General features: G+C 42.2%; 4 protein-coding genes across 25 annotated transcripts; 1 reads left to right on the top strand and 3 right to left on the bottom strand.

Annotated features, from left to right (window-relative positions):
- The first annotated feature begins 224 nt into the window (after positions 1–224).
- Positions 225–1,859, top strand: EMC8-9 (ER membrane protein complex subunit 8/9). Its single transcript, XM_020943034.2, has 2 exons — positions 225–520; positions 1,077–1,859. The coding sequence occupies exons 1-2, from the start codon at positions 323–325 to the stop codon at positions 1,488–1,490; spliced, it is 612 nt and encodes a 203-aa protein (XP_020798693.1). The 5' UTR covers positions 225–322; the 3' UTR covers positions 1,491–1,859.
- PIP5K59B (Phosphatidylinositol 4-phosphate 5-kinase 59B) lies at positions 1,566–8,477 on the bottom strand. 21 transcript variants are annotated; one of them, XR_015270726.1, is made up of 16 exons: positions 8,047–8,461; positions 7,574–7,611; positions 7,345–7,497; positions 6,984–7,181; positions 6,789–6,931; positions 6,208–6,729; positions 6,050–6,142; positions 5,857–5,989; positions 5,664–5,751; positions 4,996–5,246; positions 4,753–4,839; positions 4,389–4,655; positions 3,204–3,441; positions 2,978–3,150; positions 2,802–2,887; positions 1,566–2,542 (listed from the first exon to the last, which is right to left on the bottom strand). XR_015270726.1 is itself a non-coding variant. In XM_086829040.1 (16 exons), the coding sequence occupies exons 1-16, from the start codon at positions 8,132–8,134 to the stop codon at positions 2,534–2,536; spliced, it is 2,379 nt and encodes a 792-aa protein (XP_086685166.1). In that variant the 5' UTR covers positions 8,135–8,461; the 3' UTR covers positions 1,566–2,533. The 21 variants fall into 21 exon arrangements, 19 of the variants coding, with proteins under 19 accessions (XP_086685166.1, XP_086685165.1, XP_086685170.1 ...); XM_086829040.1 differs by having other exon boundaries at positions 5,184–5,246; XM_086829039.1 differs by having other exon boundaries at positions 5,184–5,246; positions 6,050–6,154; positions 8,047–8,459.
- Positions 8,478–8,693: 216 nt separating this feature from the next.
- LOC110179618 (uncharacterized) lies at positions 8,694–13,146 on the bottom strand. Of its 2 annotated transcripts, none has more exons than XM_020947227.2 (6): positions 12,224–13,146; positions 11,950–12,143; positions 11,222–11,384; positions 9,708–9,816; positions 9,445–9,626; positions 8,694–9,231 (listed from the first exon to the last, which is right to left on the bottom strand). In XM_020947227.2, exons 1-6 carry the CDS (start codon positions 12,285–12,287, stop codon positions 9,152–9,154), a joined length of 792 nt encoding a protein of 263 aa, XP_020802886.1. In that variant the 5' UTR covers positions 12,288–13,146; the 3' UTR covers positions 8,694–9,151. The 2 variants fall into 2 exon arrangements, with proteins under 2 accessions (XP_020802886.1, XP_086685159.1); XM_086829033.1 differs by having other exon boundaries at positions 9,435–9,626; positions 12,224–13,032.
- Positions 13,147–13,461: 315 nt separating this feature from the next.
- fd59A (forkhead domain 59A) lies at positions 13,462–16,970 on the bottom strand. Its single transcript, XM_020947464.2, has 2 exons — positions 16,088–16,970; positions 13,462–15,009 (listed from the first exon to the last, which is right to left on the bottom strand). Exons 1-2 carry the CDS (start codon positions 16,438–16,440, stop codon positions 13,977–13,979), a joined length of 1,386 nt encoding a protein of 461 aa, XP_020803123.2. The 5' UTR covers positions 16,441–16,970; the 3' UTR covers positions 13,462–13,976.
- Between the last annotated feature and the right edge of the window lie 9,589 nt (positions 16,971–26,559).

Raw genomic sequence — 26,559 nt, 5'->3', positions numbered from 1 at the left:
TTTAAAATAAGTTTAATCTACCGTGGGGAAAAATTATTTATTTTAAACTGTAATCCAAGTATGTACAGTCAGGAAATAAAAACAACAAAAAAAAATTACTTAGTTGCGCAGCCGATAAATTTGAGTAAATTATTAAATATCTCTTAGTATGTTAACAAAGATCATTTTATAATAATAAAAATCAAATTTAGCTTAAAAAACAAATATTTGCAAAATCTATCGAAATCAAAACATCGATGTATCGATATAATTGTGGGATGACCACCACTAATTTCCAATTCATGTTTTTTTCTACAAGTAAATTGAGAAATAATCAAAGAAAATGTGCGACTACAAAATCTCGGATCGGGCCTACACCAAGTTGATATTCCACGCAGCCAAGTATCCCCACCTGGCGGTCAACGGGCTGCTGCTGTCGGAGAAGTCCTCAAAGGGATCCGTGGTGGAAATCGTGGATGCGATTCCCCTGTTCCATCAATGTTTGCATGTCACCCCCATGGCCGAAGTAGCCCTAATGCAGGTAATTATCAATTGCCGGTCTCTGGAACATGCGTGAACTTTAATGCGGACGTTGCCCAGTTTTATGTGCATCTGGTTTTGTAGGTCCCCGGCCGGGTCTCCGGCCTTTCTGACCACCAGCTTCATGTGGGTACGAACTACAAATATTAGAACAAACTAGGCATTTCATTTTAAATAAAGTGGAAAAAGGCTTTTGAGAAAGTATTTAATCTGCGAAAATATATAAGTTCAATCCTTAACCTCTGAAAACACATGACTTTATTAAATAAGTTGGTTTTATGTTGTCGGTTTAAAACAGAAATGATCTTGTTCAAGAATTAGACCAATTTCACTATATTTGTAATAGGATGACAGATTTTGTAATTTGTAAACCTTTTATTTGTAGGTAAATTAAATTAAAGCTCTTTATTTGACCTATGTACATCAATGAAGTACTTTGTACCCCACGTAGGTAATATATGAAACAGTCTTGACTAGAATTGGGGTAAAATATCAATATTCTAAATAAATATTTTAACGAAATTCAATATTAAATAATAGTACCGTATCCCTTTTAGATAGATGCTTACGCCGAGCGCGAGGGTCTGATAATTGCTGGCTACTATGCTGCGCCAGAGAACTTTTACGACAATCAGGTTGACAAGACACCGGCGGCCAAGATAGCAGACAAAATTCAGGAGAACTTTAAGAACGCCTGCTTTGTGGTGGTGGACAACAAGTTAATGACCCTGCAGCACGACCGCGCTGCGATCCAGGTGTACAGCTGCGCTGGAGAGGCCACCACCCGCTGGACAAAGGCAAAGTTCACACTGTCACAGTCATCGCAGACACTGGAGGGCGTATCGCTGCTGCTGAAGCGGGGTGCCATGCGTGATGTGGTGGATTTCGATAACCATCTGGACAATCCAGAGAATGATTGGACCAATGACTTCCTGAACAAGTCCTTGATAGACCTGCAGAAGCTGTACTAGTCGCAAGTTTTTAACGTACTTTTGTTTTAGTCTAGCAAAATCGCATTCGCGGAATGAAGGGAGAACACGCCGAAATTTCAACCTTGCAATTTAATTTATTGTAATTACAATTGGATTTTCAGTAATCTTTAGAATAATGCATATAAGTTAAATAACATTCAACTAATTAATAAATAATCAATTCTTTCATCTTGTATGATTCGAAAGTGGTAGAGTGTCCGTGTCCGTGTCGGTCCGTTGGTTTAAGTAATATCTCATGTACGTCCCAGTTCGGTTCTGTGTTCGGTTCTGTTTTTTTTGTGTGGAGTTAACCTAAGCGCGTTACATTTATCGTTAATAAATACAGATGAATATATAATATGTATATAATTTTGCTCTTGGTTTGTTTGTTATTTTCTTGTCGTCGGCTGGCTCCTTGTAAATTGAAATATTTTACAACAATATTGTAATTATCGCGATTGCTGATTATACATAGGTATACATAATACGTACTTATGTGGATATATCGGAGATCGAAAGTATCGCAAAAACGTTTATTAATTTCAGTGTAATGTATATTTTCGTATATATATAATCTGATCTCAACGCATAACGAACTCTTTACACCGTGTACACTGAACGTATATAGTAGGGGAACGGGATTATGGATAACGGATAGCGGATCTCGGATCCCCAACTAGATCCTATCCTGCGCACTTTACTCGTATTTGATTTGCCATTTATTGTATTTTTAATGCTTTTTGAGTTCTCTGTATATGGGGGAGTATATGCTTGTGTATAATATCGCGAGCTCTGACTTGGTTGGATTGTTTTCACCCGGTATCCGCTGGAAGGGTTGGGCAGGTGTGGGTGTTGTCGTGGACGTGGCTTGGGGGAACGGGTACTCTGTTCTACGTGGGGGCGCCTTTTTGATTATATCCTAGCTATACAAGTGCGCCTGAACACGCAAGCATTGTCGGTATGTACGAGTTCGAGACTCTGTTCACATCGCGATGAATCTGGATTGGTGTGTCTTGTGTCCTGTCGTCACATCACATGCTATGTTAGTTGATCTATAAGAATGCAATAGAAGAGGCAATAATGGATCAGTGAAATGCGAAGATGCGACCATGTGGGAGTGAAGAACACCCATAACGGAAGATGTTATGCAATTTGGAAATAGTCAAGATAAGGTTATGATGTACGCATGTTTCGGATGAGCGTGTGCCACTACGGATATGTATGCCTTGTGTGAGTCTTTGCGGATCGGAATAAGGGGGTTTCTGTGTGTGCTGTGGATCGTATCTAGAGCTGACCACCTCCGATATTTACCATTCCCGCGGACAGAGAGTTGATGGCATCTTCCACCGTCGGCTTGTGTCGATCGATTTTAGATGAGTTTATGGGCGAGAAGTTGTCTACGATTGCAAGCGTGAACGAATACACATATACAGATAGATATAGAAACACAAAAAGCGATTTCAAAGCAAATCTCAAGTGCCAATTACCGAGATCACCACTCGAACTGGAGTCCGTAAAACTGGGTGTGCCCTCTGTCCATGTGGGAGTGGAGCCCTCACCTGAAGCGGGCGGTGTCCAGGCCAATCCCCCGCGTGATCCGTACTGGCTGCTCGATGACGTGTCCACTGCCAGCAGTGTGTCCAGATGAACCTCCGAGACGCTGTCAAATAAAAGTATTATTTTTAATTTCAAATAATTGAAAAATGGTCTCACCTGACGATATCCTCTTTGTAGGAGCCTCGGTAGGCCGGTCCAATGTTCATCTTGCGGTCCAGATAATAGGACTGCTGCTGCATCTGCGACTGTGACTGCGACTGCTGGTGATGATGATGGTGATGGTGGTGTGACCGACGACCCATCGACGAGGTGCTGGTACTGTTCTTGTTCGAGCTGTCCTCGGAGATGTCGTCAAAGGCGGGGGGAGGAGTCGAGCTGCATGATGGCGTTGTGCCTAGCGATACAATGAATAGAGCAAAACATACAGCGGAATGAGTGACAGAAGAACCCTAATAGTAGAATCTTAGATTAGGATGTGTGTATGTTTTTAGTTTGGGGTAAGCTAGGTGCTAGCGAGGAGCTACTCCCGTCTCAGTCCTTGTCCCTGTCCCGTCGAACCCTCGCTCTCTGGTATCGTGGATGGAGCTGCCTTTGGCGCCCGTCTCTTTCCACGCCTGACCTGCTGTGGCGGAGTATAACATGGCAACGTTGCGGCCGGTGGAGGATCCATTAGCTTGGGCAGCGGTCTCTTTGGGCGATGTGTCGCCTCCAGCTCCCGCTTTACCTCTAGGAACGCACTAACCGACTGCAGCAGGTTATCCTCCTCCTGCTGATTCTGACAGTCATCGCCACCCAGCGCCAGATCCGCATAGTGTAGGTAGCGATTCCTCTTCTGCTGCCGCTTCATCTTCTCCTGAACTCCACGCCTAGGCGAACGCTGACTGGGAATACTACCCGAGGATCGAGAACGCCCGGTACGATAGCTCTCCGCTCGTATGGGCGGAAAAGTCCGAACTATGGAGCCTACGGAGGATCTCTCGCTGCGAGCCACGAAGCTGTTCTGCCGGTGGAATATATCCACGTGGTTGAGCAATCTCGGCTGCTGGCGTCGATAGCTGCTCTCAGAACGAGCGGTGGAATAAGCGGAGTTCAGGGATTCCCGGCGCCTTAAAGAGGAGCTTCGGAGCAGAGCCACCGTAGGGTCCAGCAAGGGAGCGGGTGGAGCACTTGGCTCAATGTTAACCGGAGCATCGAAGAGATCGTGCAGCTCCAGCCAATCCTGAACGTTGCTAGGCGAACGACGATCCCCGAAACGCGGCATGCCCTCGTGCTTTGGCACCTGGAGGGTATGGAAGTGTGCTGGTGCTGGGGAAGGATTATTAGTGTGCGGTTGTTGTGTACCTGGCGTCGAGCGATCCTGGGCATCTTTGCGTCGGGGTGAGCCACGCGGCGGCACTGGCGGTGGCACCCTTGCCTTCAGGTTGCTGGCCGCCGGAGTCCGTTGCTTGACGGGTGGTGGAGCCCTTTCATTGGCGGCACTGCCGCTAGCTGAGCCTGCAGCAGATGCTCCTGCTACTCCTACCGCGCCCGCTGGCGTGGGCTCCGTGGTGGGCGGCTTGACTGGCTGATGGATCTTGCCACTGCTGTGCGAGTGCGAGGTATGAACCGCTGAGGAAAGTAAAGGAATATATCGAGAGTAATTGGATCCGTAGGATACGTAGAAATGATTTCTATTAGATCTCTAATTAATATAGCTTCCACTTACGCCTCGTGACCGCCTCGCTGTCGCTATCAATGGAGCGCTGTATGGCCTTTGACAGGCTTTTTCTCTTCGAGGGCGAATGCTTAAGCGCTGCAAAATTTAGTTTAAATCAAGGATTAGTCAAAAAATCCTTATTAAGAGTTTTTGGTACAAAAAGCTTAGCACTTCCGAAGCAACTACGCAAAGCCTTAGAGCAATACGGCTGCCGGGAAGCCATGGATGCCAGGGTATGTGGACTTAACTAACGTGATATAGAGAGGCATGCTTGGGCGTCCGTTTCGAAATCATATGAAAACAAAGAGGTGAACATTAATAATTGTATAAAAATTGTAATTTAAACCGCTTAAAAAAATGTGTTGAGTGAAACTCAAGTGAGATATAATGAAAAAATATAGATAGAGAGAGATAGAGACATCGATCATTAGTTTCTTTACCTATATAGCTGGTTACCAAGGTACGAAATTTTCTGTGATTCCCCTTGATCTCGGGGAGATCCACTATATGTATGCGTACGTAAGAGTGAGAGAGTGAATGCATTCGAGACATGGTCAAAAAGAAAGCAGAGAATAGAGCGGTTGTTGGATATTGATTTGAGTCGATGTTGGTTCAGATGCTCCACAACGGCGTCTACTCAGGCCAAGTGTACCATATTGCATTTTTGCTGCCACCGATCAATCGATCAACCAAAATTAGCAAGCTACAAGTGAATGTCTAATGGTATTCGGTGTGTCTGTGTGAATGTAATCGGTAAAAGGTAATAGGTAACTGGGGGTGTACGAGTGTGGTTTTTCTACTCAAAAAAAGTCTGCAACTGGAACTGAAACTGGAGTGCTTGCATAACTCGGCCAACTGCACACAAAAATGCCTTACAGTACGAGTACTTAGCCCGACTTCCACGCCCACGGCCCACTTACGGGAGGGTATCTTTCGGAACACCGTCTTGGCCATAAAGTTTTGGAATCTTTGAGCATAGAACGAGGGACGGCACACCGAAACAGTTTCCTAAAAAAATATAAAAGAAGGAAATTTTTAAAAGAGACATCAAGAAATGATTCTTTTAAGGATTCTTATGAGATGTATATATCCTGTGCAGAATTCATAGCTCACCCCATCGTGTATGATGCTTTTGAATGTGTGCTCTAGCTTCTTTTTCAGCCTGTAGGATTGCAGAATGTCGATGATGCCGATGTAGAGGAGTAGGCGTTCGCCCTTCTCACTCCTAGCTGGAATGCCGCCAGGTCTGGAAGTTATAGAATCCATTTAATCAGAGGTCAAGGGTTTATAAAACCGAATCACTCACGGCACATCCTCCTCGTCATCGATGGGCTCACTCTCCGCCTGAATGCTCTCCATGGCCGTGGAATGGGCCACCAGTCGCTGACGGTTGACGGACCTGTAAGCCATACTGCATTAGCTTTACAGATCGGTTCCATTGCTACCTGTATACGAGATACCCACTTATTCCTGCTGATGCCCGTGGCCGTGTCACGATCTTTGGCATCGCCCTCCAATCCGTCCAGCGGCTCGTCCACATCCACGTCGGAGTCCTCGGCCAGAGGCGCCCTCACCGGCTTCCTGTGTTCGCTCTGCTTCTCCTTTAGAGCAATGTCCAGGTTGTGAACGCCCAGGAGCAGTGAGTAGTCCATGATCTTGAAGGACTCCAGTACCGTGCAGTCGCGCTGAATGGTCTTGATGAGCGCGGAGTATGTCTCGGCCTCCAGGAATATGCCATTGGGATGCTGTTCCATGAAGTCAAGGTCCTTGTACGTGGGCGACTTCTTGGCTCGCTCCGCCTTGTTGGCCTTCCGCTTGAAGGTGGACCCCTTAAGATCATACTTCAAGTGCATCTTAACGGACGAGGGCAGCAGATTGTTCATGACCACCAGGCGAATGTTTTTGGCGTTGCTCGTCTGCAGGCAGTACAATCCGAAGAACTTTGGCAATAGCGTGCGCGGATTTTGATTTAGATTCATATAGTAACTGCAATAGAGGTACATTTTAGAGGGATATATTTGTTATATATTGGAGGAGATACCCACCCAGGCAGTAGTTTCTGTAAGAATTCACCCTCCTTGTGTTGAACCGTCTTGATAATGAACTCGTCGTCGTCCGTCAGGTAGAATATTGAACCGGAAGCACCAGGATTGGACAGTTCCCTCAGCGGGGACGTGCACATGGACATCTGTGAAGAATAGTTTAAGCATCTTGGATTATCATAAGGCATGAAGTCCTACCATAAAATCATCTGGTTGGATGCCAAACAGATCCCGAAAGTAGCGGAAAGCGATGGGTGCATAGATCTTATATCTGAACTCGCTATAGTGGTGGGCAGGTGTAAGGCTAGATCCCTCTGGCGGAAAGGTGATACTCTCGATCTCCCAGAAGTCCATCATAAGTAGATCCCGCTTGGGCTTTGAGGCAAGACTGCCAACCTGTCAAGTGTGTAATTGAGGTATTATTCAAGAGTTTTAACTAGGAAACCTTTTAAAAATTTAACTTATTTAAAGTAATTTCGATGGCTAATATTTTCCCAAACATTCAAACGTCTTAAAAACGATTTCTAAGTTATAAGAGTTTTAATTATTTAATCATTACCGTGTGTTGGATGCCCAACTGAATGGAGCCCATGATCTGCGACGTCTGTATCTTCTTGTACGTAATCTCGCCACCCTCGCCGACTCGTCTGTGGCCAATCTTTCGCTCCTTGTCCGACTTGTTGTTGCCCGCACGCAACGGCCGACTGCCCAACTGGAGGATGAGTAAGTGAACCGGGATTAGACTCGAATTAATTGGCCTCCAGTGCCCGCCGTCCGGATGTACTTACCTCAGGCGATGAGTTGTTGCCCACATGGTCGTTGGAGGCTAAAAGAAGAACGGACAGAGAGCTTATTATTAGGCATCATATTTAATTCAGGCCATGACGCAGTCGCCTGGTCAATCACCGCGACTTGAACTTGACTGGTCAGGCCTCCGCCTCCACCTGCTCCTACGCTAGCTCCTACTACGTCTCCTCGCCCAGCAACCTTGTAACTTTCTTTTGTTATCAATCCACGAATATAAATATGAACTGATGGAAGTCCGTCGTCTATCAGGTGGTGGTTGATGCGGGGTTGGAAGTGTGCGAGGATTGGGGTCTAGGTGGCATGCGGGGGTGCGTCGGCTGACACTGCCTCACCTCCCTTCCATGCCACGCGAGACACATGCGCCAGGGGCGCACTTCCATTCGCCTGTCATTGATTTTTTTTCGCTTTCGACGCGATGGTGAAAATGATGTGACGGTTTGCGGATAATAGTTACCATTGTTGGGATCCACCTGCTTGGCCTGCGATGTGGAGGAGCTATCCATGTCGATGGTGTTGATGGTGTCGCCATCGCCGGAGGCCATCGTGTTCCTCCAATTGTCCCTCGCTCTCTCTCTCCCTCTCCCTCTGCCTGCTACCTGGCTCTCCTCTCCTCAGCTAGGACTTCACTAGGACATGCTGTGGTCGTCTGGTAGGAAATTGGAGCTATTTGTAGCCGTTTTTCGTTTTTCGCCTTCTCAGATCTGCAGAGATTATCCAATCGAATGGGTTAACTGGGGGCAGGAACCTTGGATCTCTTGTCTGGCGCTGGCGTCAAAGTTTTTGCCTGTCTAACGGTGATGTTGATGGCTCCTCTGCCACTGCTGTCATTTTCACTGCATACTCATAGGCTCACTGGAAGCGCCTGGCATGGCTGGAAGGGTGTGCGCAGGAAGGCGCGCAGGGCTGCAAACTCACAAGACGCAGGGTTGCTTTCGTAATAGATTCAAATTCTAAATCATTTAGATATCAAAAGTTGGCGCAAATATTATCATTCTGATGGTAATAACTAATTTAAAAGGATATACTATATGTGTAACCTTTACAGAAATTTAATACAATTATTTGCCTCGAATCCCAAATCCCTTTTGAAATAAAAAAACATTTTCTTTGGCAGTTAAAAGCCACGACGAAAGCGTTCAGTCTAATGCACTTTTACTTGTTCGTTTCTTGTTTTATTATTAGCGTTTCAGTATCTCAATTAAATCTATACATCAGATATAACTATCATATATATATATATATTTATTTATGTGGTAAATACGTATGTATATGAATACAATAATTTCTTGTTATGAGTGTTTTCTTTCTTGTTTCTAATGGGTTCGTTTGCTTTCGCATTTTGAGTTTGGTTTTTTTGTATGTGGTGTTTTCTTGTTTATTTGTGTTTCGTTTCCCTTAGACATTACATGCATGTACAAAATAAGCGCTTTTTTTAAAAATACCGCAAAAAATTACGTTTATCCGTTAAAAGTCTATTTAAAAATGAAATATCATCAAATATTCTAGTCATCAAAATATATAAAAAACCAATATAGCCTACATCGAAGGACACTACCAAACTAACTGCTTAGAGCTAGGGATGCGATGGACATTACTACGGCGACCGTTGTCCATTTGCGTTGTATAGTTGAGGCCTTATCTGTAAGGATAATTGGGGTTACTTAATTATAAAAACTAGAGAAGCTATAATTTGGCAACAACTAGACTTTATTTTGAGAGCTTTAAATATCAAGTACAAGAACACATGTTGCTACTTTTGGCCTTCCAATTAGTTATTTTAATATAACGCGAGATTTCTATTGAAATTGAACTCCAGGTTCTAAACTCTTTCGCTCTGCTTACCTGTACTTACCATAAAAAATAGTCTCTCTACGTTTGGTATAGTTCGTGCCAATCAGGATGAAAGCACAGGTGATCGGGGTGGGGGATTCGAGTTGATCTCTAGGAATGCGCGTGCGCACGGTCATGCTATAGAGGCCACTGGGGTCCTGGTCCAACTGCGTCAGCACCGACTCCAGTATGTGAGTGTCAAACCTGTGGACAAAATTACGAGTTATTCAATGCCGTGGCAAAGAAACAAAAAACAAGGCCTCCAAATTGGCGTGCTCTGCTTACATGACCGACAACATAGGTTGCGGAAAGACGTGCTGGACCGCACACATAATGTCCACGTCCGTACGCGCGACACCCATCCGCGCCTCCAGCATGAAATCCGACTCAGGAACTGCCAGTTGGGGAGCCGGGGGGATTCGGATTCGGATTCGATGCAGACAGGAGCCAAAAACAAAAAAGCCGTGAGAATTAATCAAGTGTCAAACTAAACAACGAGACGAAAAGAAACAACATAAAGGAGTCGAGTCTTCCAAAGAAAAACACAGAACAGGACAAACAAGCGCCGGTGGTTCCGGCCACCGCAGAGACTGCCACATGACACGCATGCAAATATGAAGGGAAATCACACGTGCGCCAAACTGACGGGGAATCAACGTCTGCACGGCAAGAAAAGTGGTTTCCTTTCCATGAATTGGAATAAAACTAATCGCTGCCTAGCAAATAAGTATTAAGAATAAAATCTAAATAATATCCGGTTTCTCTTTAAATGAAATTTTATACTGTAGCTCAATTTTCCCTATCATAATCATTACATATTCATATTTCACATTGAATATTTAACACTCAAAAACTTCACTACTATGTATATACCCAGAGAAAAAATTTAATCTGCAAAAGTGCCTTCAATTTAAACAGATTTTTTCAAGTGTTTAATGGTCATACAGTGGTGTTTGCTTAAATAAAGGAAAACAAATATTTTTCATTACCCTTGCAAATGGTATGAAAATATTCGCGCAAAAGTTTACTGCATAAAAGCGAATGGATTCGTTGAGGCTATCAGAAGTGAAATTCGAATAAGACTTGAAGTAAATAAAATAAAATCAGGTTTAAGAATAATATTTTAATTATGGAAACTGATTCTGGAAATTGATATTCGGGTGTATATTCATGTCCATTAGTGAAAACAAAATCAGTAAAATGACCGGACTTTGTGGAACACACAAATAAGTTACGGAGCATGCTTAAAAGGAAGCAACTTTAATTTATTACTGACGTCTCAACTTTTTATACTCTTGTTTATTACTATGTAACTCATTAAGTTTTCCCCAAAATAGATGAGCCAGCAAAAAAGAGCGAAGGCAAACTTAAATGGAGTAACATGGCATGCAGCCAAGATGTGTTCAAAGAGGGGGAGAGGAGAAATAGAGCAAGTGGGATAACCAGGAATGAACCAAGAATGTCCTACACTAAGCTGCTGCCTGGCTGGCTTGACTTGACTTTTGTAAATTGGCTCAAAGTACATAAATCATTACGTTGTTCTCTCTGTGTACACATCGTCCCAAACCCCCAAACAACACCTTCATATGCAAACACACAAGTCAAGACGACAGTGGCAGTGGGCGGGTCACCCGACTTGGCCATCACCCCACCTTACACCTAACTCTGTACACCTTACACCTTGCACCCCATACAACCTACACCATACACCTGGCGCCTGCTCATAACCCGGGTCAACCCACAGCACACCCAGGAACCGCACATCTTTCAGGTGTACACCGCCGATCCGTGACACCCACCGATTATTTGCAAGCGGGCACTCCGCTTATCCGTGGTCTGAAAGGTCTGCACCGCACACGTGTACTCCCCCGTCATGTTCCAGTCGGGATTCTTTATCGATATAACACCGGGACTGCCCTCCATGGCGAATATTTTGGTGTCTATCTTCGACTTCATGAAGCCCTGCAAGCGCAAGAAAAAGACAAAGACAAGGGGGGATTGTATTATGTTAATTAATTTCGTGACCCTTCAGGCAGTGCTGCCAACGACCTATATCAGGGAACCGGGACAGATCAACAAAAGGGAAGCGGCAAAAATTGATAAGAAGGGAGGGAAACTTCCTTCTTCCCTGGTAAATTATGAATAATATGCGTATTATGTTTTCTTTTTTAATACGTGCTTTAAAAATGAAATATTATATATAAAACTAACATCTGTAAATTAAAATATCCAAAATTAATGGTAAAGAATAAGCTGAAAAAAATTAAATAAGGTAAAGAAGGCTGGCTTCCTTAAAAACAATTCCTATATATAATATTGATAAGCTCTTTAAGTTGTTTCTGGATTATTACTTAAAGGAATCTTGACTCTGCTAACAGATAATTCTAAATATATAAAATAAAATTTTAGCCTGTCAGTTAACCTTTCAAGTGAATTAAACTTCAGGGAACTAAATAAATGTCGAGATGTGTCAGGTAAGAGGACATAATGACAGCACTGGCCCTGTGGTAAGTGACTCGTGACTCACCATGGCGAATCCTTTGACGGAGGGTATCCACTGGTAGATGGAGTGATTGTTGAACAGCCACTTCAGGACGAATCCCTGCTCCCCCGCTCCGATCTCCACCTCACAGTCCAGGACCAAGGGATCGGGTTCCCGGTCACGCACCAAAGTGTAGGTGTGCGGCACCCGCAGGTTGGTGATGCGCACCGAATGGGACACTGGGGGGAATGATAGACGGGATGTGATTACTGTAGGGATTTCCCGCAACACCGAGCACCATTTTTCTGGTAAGGCTCACCCGTGAGGAGCGTGAGCCAGGCCATCGCCATGGCGCACAGCCTCCGGCCGCGCCAGACCGCCATGAGAGCGGCCTACTTCGAAACTGGTTTCCTTAAACTCTCCAGATCCGTATCTTGAGCGACTTGGTCCGCTGCTAGTTTCACCACAGGACACTCTTAATGCCTAATACCGTTGGACGCTATAATACTTATCGTTGACTATTGTGGACACTGATTTTTAAGGATGCTTGTTGGGGGCATGCAGACACAGTCATTATCACCAATCTCAATCACAGCAGCGGCAGGGGGATGTTGTTTTTTATTTAGTGGGGGAGGCCTTTTGGGACGCGGCGAATGCCTGGCACAGAAACTTTTCTCGCTCAGCACCTCTGCAGCAGCCTCGGCTCCTTGGCTGGGCGACAGGACATCTCGCTACAACTATTACAAACTCCCTTTATGACCCGGGCCATTTAAAAACTTTTGCACATTGCACACATACAGCTAACTCGTTTTTTGTTGTCCTGAAAAATCGACTTTTGCACCCGCAACCGTGCGTTATAGTGTCTGTCTGTATGTGCGGGCGCCCACCTCTATTAGTGTGTTGGTGGAGTCCTTTGGGAGAGAATTATAATGCCAAGCCGAGCGGAGTTCGTACTTGTGCCTGGCGGATACCAATAGCTAGTGTTGGTATCTTCTGCGGAGCTCTGTTGTCCCGCTTCCAGGCGCAGCTTTTAATGTTTTAACACTGGAAACCGCACTACTACTACGCCGCGTCCGGAGAGCCAAGCTTTTGGTAGTGCAAGCGAGAGCCGAGCTTCGCGGAGTTGTTGTCTCGCCCCGTCTCGTTTCGTCCTTAGCCAAAAAACAGCTGAGCGTCGGCCATTGCGCAGGTGCATGGAAGCTAGCGGCACTGATTTACCGTTGAGGCAGGGTTGCCACTTTGCTTGGTAGATATTAAGGCGGTTAATTTAAAAAACATTAAAGCATTTTTAAGCGCTAACACGGTTAAGTTTCATTGAAGGATAAAATCAAAAGTCTATATACAAAAAAATTCTATTTCATTATCCATATCAACTTAATGGGTTTCTTTTCCTTTTTTAAATACATCCTTTTTTAAAACGAGTTCTTTCGAACACTAAACAAATTATAATAATACCGATTTTTAAATAACTTATTTATATCTAACAATTATAAGGTTTTACGATAACATCCATATTCAATTACCTTTTAGTTAAATAAAATACCCCACCACTACCGCTACTATTGTTATGTTTGTTGTTTATTAAATTTTCAATAACATCAGCAAAATTCTTACACTAATTTATAGTTAATAGTGTTCTGTTCCACTTGCTTGGATGTGTTACAATTACACTCACGCACACACTCACACTTACACATGAATAGTACTTGTATGGTATAGAGATATGAATATCCAGAAGCTGGAATCCCCAGAATTCGCTTTAAAAGTATGCCTATAAATGTGCAATGCATCAGATTTACATGGATATACGCGCCGATATATAGTACGTAAGTGGACTGACTGACAACTATAGCGTTGACTTTGATTTGGTCGCATTTAAAAACTCGTGTGCTGGCCTGCTACATCCTACAGATTCAGATATACACCTACTGATCACTACTTGCTGCTCGGATTTGGTTTTGGAGTCTGGGGGTTTCCTGTGATAACGGTAGGAGCTTTAAAACGTGCTTAGATCGAAACTGAAATCACCAATAGATTGGACTGTACACAGGACAGGCTTCGACTGATCCCGTCTAGTCGCTAGCCTCCTCCTGGCTGCCACCGTGCCGCAGATGGTGGCCAATGAGCGTCTCGATGCGGAAGTCCTTGGCGCTGGTCTGCTTGCTGGTTCGCAGGCTCACCAATGGCTCACTGTCAAAGTGCCCTCGTGTCCTGGGACTGCGGCTGGCAGCCTCAGCATCCGCGAAGATGAGGGCTTCTGGCGGCGCATCCAAGCGATTCGTACAGACACTGTCCACGGAGTCCGAGATGTGTGAGTCCTCCTGCTCATTGCCGCTCTCCACGTCGATTTTGTCCTCGCAGGAGTCGTCATCCGCCTCGCCTTCAGCCTCAGCATCCACATCCGCCTCCGTATCCGCATCTTCGGTATACATATTGAGATCCATATAGCCGCCCCGCGACATTCTCTCCGGGTAATCCCCGTGGCTGGGAATGCCCGCTGCACTGGCCACAGTCGCCATATCAAAGGCATAAGGACTTTTGTACTTGGCGGCTCTGCTGCTCTCAGATGGACCACCTCCTCCTCCGCCTGCTGAGCTACTATGTGGCAATACATCTAGGGCGTCCACTCCTCTTCCGCGATTTATAAATGGCAGCCGGTCAAATTTGTCGCCGGACTGGCTGCCCTGGTAAAACGAAGCCTCCGCGTTGGCAAAAAAGTTGAACTTCTTATCCGCCCGCAGAGCTGAATCGAAGACATCCGCCGGATTGTGGCCCACATCAAAGTCTCGGCTGCCATTGAAGTTGGGTACATTGAAGTGCACCGGAACAAGGGGCACCGGTTTACGAATCCAGAACGGAGATAGGGTGCCGAAGACCGCCGGAAAGGAGAAGCGCTGCATTGTGGGAGCTCGCTTGTACCGCTTGCGGCGCCGCAGGAAACTGCCGTTGTCGAACATATCCTCGGCCAGCGGATCCAGTGTCCAGAAATTTCCCTTGCCTGGATTTCCTGGCTCACGGGGCACCTTGATGAAGCAGTCGTTTAGACTGAGATTGTGCCGAATTGAGTTCTGCCAGGCGGGGAACTTGTCCTTGTAGTACGGAAAGCTGCGGGTAATTGGAAGGTTTGAATATAAGTTTTTATATGTAAATATAGTGGGTAGTATTAATTAACATTAAATTTAATATCAACTTTATAATATTTTTGAGAAAATAATTCAAATATTTTAATAAATAGGATCATTCAAACATGAAACTTTTGAAAACCATACATTTTGTTTATGATTTATGACTTTAGATCAAAGTGGATCATCAATATATATATGTATATATTTAATAATAAATTAAATAATTTTATAAAAGAAAACAAACAGAAACAAATAAGAAAGGAAACTAATTTCGGAATTCCAAACTTTATTTACCTTTGAATTAGGCAATTGAATTATAGGATTGAATCGGAAATCGATCATAATTTGGCTTAAAATATTTGAATTCTTTGAATCAACATTCTTTTATATTTTTATACGACAATTTGCTAGATAAGTCAAAGTTAAAAAACCTTTAACTAAGCCAAAAATGCCTTAATTCCAATTCGGAAAGTGTTCGTTCGTGTGTTAGTTTTTATTAGGTTAATAAATCTGCATACCCAATTTAAAGTTTAAGAAAACTCAAACTTTTATACATTTTTGAAAATTTTAAATAAAAATAAATAAATAAAAAATTTATATATATATATATATATAATAATAAATAAATATATTTAAATATAAATAATAAATAAATATTTTTATGTGACAATTTTTTCTATAAACCAAAAATAAAATAAATCTCATAACTCAGCCAAAAATTCATTAATTTCAATTCGGAAAGCTTTCCTATGTTCGTTTTGAATACGTTAAAAAATCTGCATACTCAGTTTAAAACCTCAAATTATTTTCAATTTTTGAAAATTTTAACGATGTAACTCCTTATGTTTTTTTTAAAAATCGAAAAAAATTTTAAAAATTGTTTTTCTTTAAAATATTGCTAGATCGACACGTCTATCGATGCTGATAAAGAGTATATATGATTTGTAGGGTCGAAAATGACTCCTTCACAAAGTTACAAGCTTATTACTGATATTATAATACCCTGCAAGGGTATAAATAAAAAGATCCTTAATAATTCCCAAGTTATTTAAACTTACCGCGACATGATAAAGTCACAGATCCCGCTTAGCGTGAGCTTCTTGTGGGGTGACTGTAAAATCGCCATGGTGATGAGGGCTATGTAGGAGTAAGGTGGCTTCACCAGCGGACCACCGACGGAACCGGAACCATCTCCGCCAGTGGCGCCGCTGGAACTATTTCCGCCAACGGCTGACGGTTCAATGTCACTGTCATCGCAGCCCATGGACATGGCATCGATGGCAGCGGCGGCGGCACGCGAGGATGCACTGCATCCGGTAGAGCCGCGTTGGCTCTTGTGCAGAGGCGGCGGCGATAGCGAAACACTGTCGTGCAGCGTATGCATGGGATCCGTGCTAGTGCTGGTGTGCATTTTTACGGGCGATCAGGAGCTTGCACTGGAGATATGCGATTTGCTTAATTAATTAGAGGACGCAACACTTGTTTTTGTATTATTTGGTTTGACTATTTTGCTCAGGAACTGTTTATTTATTATATTTTTTCTTTTGGATTCACTTGCAATTTGCTTTTGGAGTTAATAAGAGTTTTTTCACCAATAGATAACGCGAACCGATATCGATAGCACTTCCTATAAGGATAACGGTACAGATGGCCAGCAGCGTCTTGGATTGTGGAAAGTGGAAAGCGTAAAGCGCGTCGTCCGTCGTCGTGTCCGTTGTAGGCGGAATCCGCTGGCCAAATGTTAACTGAATCGCAACGAAAACGAAAATCTTCTCGCCCAAAATGTTTTTCTACATAACTCAAACATTTATTTATGAAAAACCGCTGCCATTGCCGCTGCCGCCGACGCTTCCCTGAGCTTTTGTGTCGGCGCTGCTATGTTTTCGTATCTCGAATAACTGTGATTCTACTGCCGGCGTCGACGTCGACGCGAACAGCTCTGCAGCGGCAACATAGCAGCATCCTTTCAGCGTCCTGTCAGCGAGAGTGAGTACGCCATCTCTCTTGTTCAGCCGGGGGATGAGATGACATGAACCAATCTACGTCGCTTTTGCCGTTTCACTCTCTCTCACACTAGGGTGTGTATGTTTGTGTGTGTGTAACGGGATATAAAATGGTGGAGTGCTGCCTGTAAATGTGATATTTGTGTTTTCCTCTCCCAACGGCGGCAAATTGGCAGCGACTGCAGAAGCCAAAACTCAAGAGGGCGTTGGGTTGGCATAGGGCGAAAGGAAGGGGGAGGAGGCGGACGGGAGGATAAACATTTTGCGCAAATTTAGATACCTTTTGCAGCTTTGACGTCGTGGCTCTTAATAATGTTTCATTATGTCAGCCACATGGATGGAGGCAGTCGTCCCATTCGCATTCACCCGATGTCCCTCCTCCTGAACCACACGCCGCTCTCTTTTCCCACCCTCTCCTCCCGCGTTCAAATGTTAGCATTTTTATGTGCGAATGTTTTTCTAACCGTATGTCGGCGTTTCTCGGTTTCTCCTGTTTTCGCATTCTCGGTCTCATTCTTGCTCTCCCTACCACAGGACACTTGCAAAATATTAACCCTAACGTACGAGTAGCTAAAATGTTGCCTACTTTTCAGGGTAAATGAAAGTTATTCTATTTTGTAAATTTCTTATTCTTGGAACAATATTCTCAAATTTATCTATTAAGTCTTGCAAGTCATTTTTTATAATACTATGTATATACAAATAATTTTACCGTTGTACCGTTTATACTTTCCAGGGTGTTATTAACGCAGTCAGAAGCTTGCAATGCAGTGAAATAATCATTTCCTACCCTATATATTCTTGATCAGCATCAACAGCCGAATCGATCAAGCTATGTTTAGTAGAAAACTTAATTTTTTAAATTTTTCTAATTTTTTACAAATTTTATAAGAGGTTACATCGTTAAAATTGTCAAAAATTTGAAAAAATTTGAATTGAAAAAACTTGTAAATTTAGTATAAAAACTAGTGCAAAATTGCTTTCCGAATTGAAATCAATGAATTTTTTTCTTAGTTATGATCGATTTCCCATTCGATCTCCATATAGATTTCGCATAGTTTTTGTATATAGGTATGTATATTTCCAAAAGGAAGTCATTATTTTCTCTGAGTGCATCTTGTCCTGTTTTTTGGGGTGAAGAGGCAGAGGGAACGGAATGCGCCATTTTTGCCAACATCTCCTAAACACAATGGGGAAAGCGAGAGAGGGAGAGGCAACGAGTGGGTGGCAGAGGAGGAGGAGGAAAAGGTGGCAGGGAAACGGTACATGTGTTTGCTGCATTTGTACTTGTATCCAAGTGAGTTTTGTATTATTTCTCTTTTTCATTTTCGCTGTTTTTGTTCTCCAGTTGTTAGACATTATTGTTGTTGGAGCAGCAGCAGCAGTGTTTGGAGCCTTCCCTTTTCAAATTAAACATTCAGTAGTCACTTTTATTTGTTGTACTTTGTTCAAATTAGTTTTCCAGTTTTGCGGAAGTTACCCACACACACACACTGGCTCACACAGACAAAGGCAGTGACACGCACACATACAGAGGAAGAATGAAACACAACACAATAATGGCCGCCATCTTCGCATTCAGGACAATATTGATATCGCTTCCTTCACTCTTGGCATCGTTTTCATTATTCTATTTTGGCTTTGCCACCACTTTTATCCCCATTCCAATCTCTTGATACCAAATCCTCTAAGTCCTTCCCCTGCGTTTCTGTTACACTTACGAATCAATGATTTTTTGGACAGATTTTTAGGGGCGTGGCATCGCTATTCCAGTATGTATCTTTATCCTCGTTTAGTGGTGTTGGTATTTACGGGGAGATTTAGGATATTTGGGAAATGGGGGATAGTCATCCGTTGAGCAATCTAGTTGCGCAAAATTTATTGCGGCTTTCCCTTTGTCTTCTTTATGAGCAAACAAAAGATTTTATGGCTACCAAACGGATATTGTTCGGGGCAAAAAAGTAATCAAGTTGCTCTCTCCCCCTAAAACACACATGTGAATTCAGAATCTTTATTAACAGGTTAAACGATGGGATATTTTTAAGGGAAAGATTTAAATAAATTTAAAGAAGCAATTTTTTACATCACAAAATGCCATACATGTTCCCTTAAAATTATTTTTGCAAGGCGGTGAAATATTTCATATTTATAAGTAAAGAAATATGTACTAAATAAGTAATAACAATAAAAGCATGAGAAGTATTGCAGAAATATATTTATGAAAAAAAAGTCAATTAAATATACCTAATAGCTTACATTAATTTATGGAATTAAAAATAAAATTTGTCTTCGCAACCGAAAATTTTTTAATTTAAAGTTCTGTTTACACTGAATTTTTTTTCTTGTATTTTTTATCTGTTGGGTAAATTACTTTTTACAACGAAGCCGAGTTTTCCTACTTTTTATTACAAAACGTTTAATTGTCAAACAAAATATCCGCAAAATAAACATTACAAAATCATTACTTATTAATTAGACAACTGCGGCTTAATCTATTTACAGTCTGAAAACTGAAATTTAATTAATGACAAATAATGAAATATATTTTATATTATGCATATCCTTGTAGTAGGGACATATATTCTATTATTATTCTGTTCAAACAATAGAAACTATAACATATATATTTTTTCCTATTATGACTTAAATTAAAACGTTCTTTTGTTACTATTTGAATTTTCTTTCACAAACCTCAAATAATTTCCCGCTGATTAAGGATAATCCAGTAGCTGGTTCCTGTGTTATGTCCTGTCATTCAAGTTAATCCCCATGACATCTCCTTCGTATATACTATATATCGAAAATATTTGCTCTTTCAATCCACTTTTCATTACTTAACCGACTGCTAGTAGTTTCCATGGCAATTAAAGGTTGCCAACTATGTGCAGCCCGCTCATCCCTATCGCTGGCCTTCTCCAATCCCTTGGTCATATCCGTATCCATGATGTTCTCTGTCATACTATGGTTAATCACCGCCCTGAGCTCAGCATGAGTGCGGACGAAGGACGAGGGACTTTGGCGGCCAGTTGAGCGTAAGGATGCGGTGCAGTGAAGCTTTCGCAAGGGAACAATTAACTTATGGCCAAACAATAACGCCCAGGAATGCACGCTGGCAGGAACCAGCCACCAGTAGCATATCCTGCTCAGCACCGTCCTCAGGTTTGGTGCAGATATATATATATCCATATACGCATCCATCCCCATTCCGTGCTGCAGCAGCAGCGGCATGATCCAGCAATAATCCCTCTTTTGTCAGCAAATTTATTGCACACAAACAAACGACCAAGGATACGCCAAGAGGATAAAAGGAGCAAGAGCGAGAGGATACTCCGACTACGGACGTCGGATTCGGATTCGGGATTGGTCTTTGGCTTGGATGAGCGCAGACTTTTCACAATACAAATTTTTATTGCGAAATCTGCAAAAGGCAAATAAAAGATTTGACACTTGAATTGCTTTGACTGCAAGGATCCGGCAAGGACAATCATTCTTGTTCGCACTGAACAAAGGAGACAGTTGCCAAACCCGAACGATGTACCGCCTCTAGCATTATACACTGCTGGAAAACCTTTAGTAAATATAAATTTTTATATTTTTAGGAATTGTTTTACTAATAACCAAGTAGAAAGTAAGTCGATGTTTCTATATCTTTGCATATGGATTCTTTGGTTGGAAATTCATTCTCTATTTTTATTAATTTTCCTCAAGTGTATCGGCTTGGTGTCCTCTAATTTGTACTCAAGATACCGCATCCTGACATATCCTGCATCGATGGTTGGGATTCGGGCAGGTGGTGGCACCTGCTGTATCGCAAAGGCAAACACTCTCGAGGCCTGGCAAAGGACTTCGAGCCGCGGGATGAAGGCAGGCTTAATAGCTTCACTCACTCTCATGTCATTATTAAATCTTTGAAGTATCTGCAGAAAGGCCGTAAGAGATACACATACAGGCACTTGAATACTTGAGTGACGCTCAATTTGACGGACAAGGATGTGGAAGCAACCCCGCCGTAAGGACAATGGGAAAAATCACAGCAGGCAACGGACAAATTGCACAACTGCAGCCGCAAATTTCGACCAGAGTCTCTCCAACCTGCCAACAAGTGGCAGGCACAACAATGGATTCGATTTAACCACTTCGCCCCTCTCCCACCCGGAGTCGCAGTCCTGCGGACTAGCTGGAATATTTCACGCTCGATTTATCCGGATTTTTTTTTTAAGCACAGGGTTGGGACAAACAGCAAGTGCCACACACTGATGTTTCGTGGCTCATTTCATTCAGTTTTGTTCATTTGATGTGGATGCGAATGCGGATGGTGGTGGCTGTGGTGGTTGTGGTGATGTGCTGATGCCTTTGCCTAAGCCTCTTGTTTGGCGGCAATAAAAATCGAGGACCGTGTGCCTAAGCCTCCTCAGAACCATTCCTGCCTCCGCCCTCTCTCTCTCTCCGCCCAGGATGTCAATTTCTCAATTCATAAATAAAACCCAAAGCCCTTTCAATGTGTCAGCACAAGTGTGGAAATTGCGAGGGGCGCAGAAGTGGGCATCGCTGGCTGAGTGTGTTATTGTTGTTTATTTGCCGGAGCCTGGAACTGCCTGGGCCACCTATAACCACAGCCGAAGGATATCACTCCCTTTTCTCTTTTTTTTTGAATTGCTCTGCATCCGTGTGGAACTCAACTGGGTACTTGGATCGCATTAAGTTGATTTATTATGCAGCGCAGAATTCAATTAAGTGGGATGATTGTCACTTGTCCGTATGCCACGAAAGCAAAACTCTCTGGATATGGCATTAGTTTCCCTTTGACGTCGTTCGTGCCTTTTGCTCTCTTAACTGTTGGGGCGTGGCTGCAATTTGGACAGTTGGTAATAACCATTTGGGATCCTTTTTCGCCTTTTCCCCTTTCAACGCGGTCACACCACGCAGCAGCCGTGATAGATAATCATTTATTTGTTTTGGTTTCAAGGATTATGAAGTCAAAATTTTGATGGGATTTGCTTAAATTTGTTTGGGATTATTGAATTTTATGTGTTCTATAAGCTGAAGCTCTGGAAGCAGAAACATCTGTTGAAGTTTTTGTGTGGTAGAAAATTAATGAAAAGTATTTTTAAAAGATAGCAAGAAAGGAAACTATGTTAGAGAAGCGGAAGTTTATATACCCTTGCAGTTTTGGAATTTAATTATATTATCAAAGATTAAAAATCGCATGACTAATTATGGATTTTTAGCAAAACATCCTTAATAAATAACTTTAACTTTTAAGTAATATAAAACGATAATTTCAAATATAAGTAATCATTGCTTTAAATACTAGTGTAAATTAATTACAATATATTTTTGGCATATTAACGAATTTAGCTTTAAGAATTTAAAATTTGTTAACATGTCGTATGAGTAATCTTTTCTCTTTAAGCAATCAGTAATCTTCATTGGTGACCCAACCGTGAGCATGACAACAATCCACAAAAGGAATAACATTACACTAAACGACTCTTGGGTGAAAACAAATTTAAATCAAACCAGAAAGAATCAAACTGTAAAAAGGTGGAAATTGGCGCAAGACACGCCTAATAAGTTGTCATCGGGCACGTGTGGCACGTGGACGTTCCCCGAATCATTTAGAATCGAAGTGGGTGTTGGGTAATTCACACTTCCTGGCAGGGATACATCCTTGGTGGGTGGTGTACGGAGTGCCGCTTGCGGAATTTCATTAAATAATCGTTAGTGTAAATCAATTCGTTAGATCAAAGCAATGTGGGCGACATGGCGACAAATGAAAAGAAAATAGAGGACACAATGCCCGGATATGGACAGGAAGAGTGCCAGCCCGGACCGATGCTGGGCGTGGATATTACCAATTTGCGCTGCAAATAAAATGCGAACAATAAATATTTGCCTGCACTGATGATGAGGATATCACAAACAAGTTAACGCGTGCCCAAAGGACCACGAAGTGCGAACACGTGCGGGATGGTGTTGATGGTTTTATCAGAGGCTATCAGTGTCCAAAATCAACAATATTGAATCGACAATCACCTAGGGAAAAAGCATTGCAGACCTGAAAGCAAGTAGATTTAATTAAGAACTTGTAAAGGATACCTTAAAAATCAAAGAAACATACATGGTTTCTTTAAAAACAAGATTATAGTTTTATAGATGTAAAATCCTTTTTTAATCTAGATACTTAAAGTATTAATTATAATTACTTAAGGACATTAAAATGTCAACATATATTCAAAATAATAATTCAGTATACTCCAAAATGTAGAACGACTTCCCTTCAGAGATTCCATTTTGTTTCCCCCCTAAAACCCTGTCTCCATATGGAAACCTCGCAAATCTTTCTTTCCATAATCGCATTAGGTGGACAGCCGGATGAGCACTAAATCAAAATCGTCAGCCACTACCCACTCAATCCATTCAGCCATTTGATTGTCATTGTCCTTTGGAAGGAGTACAAGCGTTTGAAATTTAATTTAACGCATTTACATGCAGCTTAAGATCTCTCAGCTCAGGCTAAGGCTTGGGTTCGGCCTCGGGCCATGGTAAACAAATCAAATGTATTTAGAGGAGTGAACCGAGCCCAACTCAAACAAAGGGAAGCGAATGAAATTTCGAGGCCTCGTCCTCATCCTCGTTCTCGTCCTTGTCATCAGAGGAATCCGCCTGCGACCCTGCGCACATTCACGGATCGGTTCTGGGGGTGGTTGTTCGAGTTGAGTCGAGTTGAAAAACTCAATATTTGAATAACTTACTACCGTGTGGAGAGCAAACTTTCAAGTGAAGACCGAGGACACTGGCGGGTCGTAAAAGGACAATTATTTGCTTACGCGTTGTCATTCAAATTGAGTTTTAATGTTGGGCGGCGCGCGTAATCCCGTAAATCCCGTTCCCGTTCTAGTTCCCATTCCCCGGACCCCGGCAGCAAGTGAACGGACTGCTCTTCGAGTCCATGTGGGCACCATTATTTGCTCTATCACGTTCACGTATTAAAAGTTATGAGGACATTATATGTACAGCCGTAGTAAACACAAATATCTATAATCCCCGTCACCCTCGTCCTGCGGGCATTCCGTGCGTCATTCCAGCCGGAACTCAAGCTAAAAGTTCGGAGTTCGAACTCAGGGGCCGGGTACTCATGTATGGGCGTAATTGTTTGTAGATGTCCTTAAATGTCGTGAGAATATTCAGTTGGTTTTCCTCTCCTCCGGTGGAGAGGCTGAGGTCCCGCTTTGTTTTGTGTATCTTATCGGGTAGGAGGTAAGAGCCTGTTGCGTCCCTCAATATCATATCGATTATAAGTTTCTCAATGAGTTTTTCAGCAGTTCAAATTGCATTTCATATCGGGTACTATAAAGCATCATTGGGATTATCGGTTTTTGAGTTTATTTTGTATGGATATCAAAATAAATATATAAAACTCATAACTTAGCCAAATAAACATTCATTTTAATTCGGAAAGCTTTCCTGTGTTTGTTTTAAATAGGTTAACAAATTTGCATACTCAGTTTTTAATTTTAAAAACTTTAAATGATTGAATTTATAATAGCATTCTTTGAGCGCATATGTATGTTTATCTATCTTTTTATATGACATTTTTGTTCTACAAATCAAAGATTAAAAATCTCATAACTCAGCCAAAAATACATTTATTTCAATTCGGAAAGCTTTCCTATAATTGTTTTTTATATGTTAAAAAGTCTGCGTACTCAGTTTTAAACCTTAAATTTTTGGCAATTTTTGAAAATTTTAACGATGTAACCCCTTATCTTTTTTGAAAAATACGAAAAAATTAAAAAAATTTTTTTTTTAAATATAGCTAGAACGAATCGCCTATCGATGCTGATCAAGAATATATATGAATTATGGGTTCGGAAATGACTCCTTCACATCGTTACAAGCCTATGACTTAAATTAGAATACCCTGCAAGAGTATAAACGTTCAAAGCGAATGTGATTTCAAAATGTTGAATATTTTAAACTGAAGTTAATTATAAAAATATTCAGAGAAAAAGTATATTTACCGATATTTATTTATTCTATTTCATTTTTAAGAACTTAAAGCATATTTCGCTCCAAAATATCCTTACAACCGGTAAGCCCATAACTCCGTTGTGGTTTTTCCCTGATTTCCCCAACTTCTTCACCCGTCCATGCGAGCCATTTCCATATTATGCCGAATCCGTATCGCCGCTGAAGTCTGAAGTGTTTTTGCGCAGCAAACTGTAATTTTTATTCATTTCCAGGACGCACTCTGAAGTGCCTGCTAAACGATTATTAGCAATTTGATATAACTGCATGTAAGTACAACACGAGAACAAGTCAACAACGGATTCACCCACACACCCACAGCGTCTCCGACACACACACACACACACACAAGCACGTGTGGCCACTTACATAAGAGTGAGGCAGTGGGTGTGTGTGCGACGACAAACAGTGGAAAATCACTTCAGTTAACTAAATCCTCGCAACAACCATGCGCCGACTGCGACGCAGCAGCGCAGCTTCACGGCCAGGACATCAAGGGGGTGTGAGATAGCCAGACAGAGAGACAGAGAGAGAGGAACAGCAACAGCCGAAAAAGAAGCAGCCATTGCTATGGGCGTGGTCCTGGCAGGGCAGCCAATCAAAAGACGATGTCCTGGCAGAGGCAACACCGACGCTGGCAGAGGCTGTCAAAGCAGGAAAGGGAAGAATGAGGAATACTGAAAGGAGGAGAGCAGAAGTGGAGAGAGTTAAGCTCATTGCCATATTTTCGCTGTGCTCTCTTTTGAATTTACTTTACTAACAAAACATGACTGTTGGGAGGCAAAAAGGAAATTGTTTTATCAAATGGGTTTCCTTACGCTTTTTTATTATGAAATTAATTTCCAACATCGTTTCGCAGTCGTTGCCATTCCCTCTCCCTCTTATGTATCTTGCTCCCTCCCTCTTTCGTTTGGTGGCCATTTTCCAGTTTTGCCCCCCCCCACCAATTTCCCACTCCCCCGCTGGCCTTTGAGCATATGTTTACTCTAGTTTTCCTTTGGCGCTGCCTTAGCTATTCCTCCGCGCGTTTCATTTCGTTCGAGCATTTAATGGAAATGTTTGCATATCTCCCGTTCTTGCTCCATCTTCATTTTCTTTTTCCCCCTTCGTCCTTCTTTCGGAATAAAAATGCAAATCTTGATTATGAATTTAAGGACGGCTGGCAAATTAAATTCATTCGGCACTTCAATTGTCCTAGAGTCCTGGAGCCTTTATTTGATTGGCTTTGACTTTGTCGCAAATAAAATCAAGATTTCACGTATATCCTTTCTGAAAATGTTTGTTATGAAAAAAGTATCAAGATATGTTGCCTACATTTTGGCGCATATTTTTTATATTACACATTAACTGACATTATTATTAAATTAAAACATAAGCAAAGACAAAAGCTGAAAAATTTTAATAAAAGATTTAAAAAGTAATGATATTTAATTTAACAATTTAGGTTTAGATTTAGGAAAAATCAGTGCCCAATATGGGCCATTTAAAAATAGTTT

The sequence above is a fragment of the Drosophila serrata genome, unplaced genomic scaffold, assembly GCF_035046125.1.
Source record: "Drosophila serrata isolate PLE 108 unplaced genomic scaffold, ASM3504612v1 contig_184, whole genome shotgun sequence".
Classification (NCBI taxonomy): Eukaryota; Metazoa; Arthropoda; class Insecta; order Diptera; family Drosophilidae; genus Drosophila; species Drosophila serrata.
This window is presented reverse-complemented; position numbering and strand designations above follow the sequence as displayed.

What these genes read in the sequence shown, in the direction of transcription:
- EMC8-9 (XM_020943034.2), top strand. Translation starts at nt 323, where the DNA reads ATGTGCGACTACAAAATCTCGGATCGGGCCTACACCAAGTTGATATTC. An exon ending in CCGAAGTAGCCCTAATGCAG is followed by an intron (nt 521 to 1,076) that starts GTAATTATCAAT and finishes TATCCCTTTTAG; the next exon opens with ATAGATGCTTACGCCGAGCG.
- PIP5K59B (XM_086829034.1), bottom strand. Translation starts at nt 8,134, where the DNA reads ATGGCCTCCGGCGATGGCGACACCATCAACACCATCGACATGGATAGC. An exon ending in GCAGGTGGATCCCAACAATG is followed by an intron (nt 7,612 to 8,046) that starts GTAACTATTATC and finishes TTCTTCTTTTAG; the next exon opens with CCTCCAACGACCATGTGGGC. An exon ending in GCAACAACTCATCGCCTGAG is followed by an intron (nt 7,498 to 7,573) that starts GTAAGTACATCC and finishes CTCATCCTCCAG; the next exon opens with TTGGGCAGTCGGCCGTTGCG.
- LOC110179618 (XM_020947227.2), bottom strand. Translation starts at nt 12,287, where the DNA reads ATGGCGGTCTGGCGCGGCCGGAGGCTGTGCGCCATGGCGATGGCCTGG. An exon ending in CAACCTATGTTGTCGGTCAT is followed by an intron (nt 9,627 to 9,707) that starts GTAAGCAGAGCA and finishes TTTTGTCCACAG; the next exon opens with GTTTGACACTCACATACTGG. An exon ending in TAGAGAGACTATTTTTTATG is followed by an intron (nt 9,232 to 9,444) that starts GTAAGTACAGGT and finishes TTATCCTTACAG; the next exon opens with ATAAGGCCTCAACTATACAA.
- fd59A (XM_020947464.2), bottom strand. Translation starts at nt 16,440, where the DNA reads ATGCACACCAGCACTAGCACGGATCCCATGCATACGCTGCACGACAGT. An exon ending in TGTGACTTTATCATGTCGCG is followed by an intron (nt 15,010 to 16,087) that starts GTAAGTTTAAAT and finishes AATTACCCGCAG; the next exon opens with CTTTCCGTACTACAAGGACA.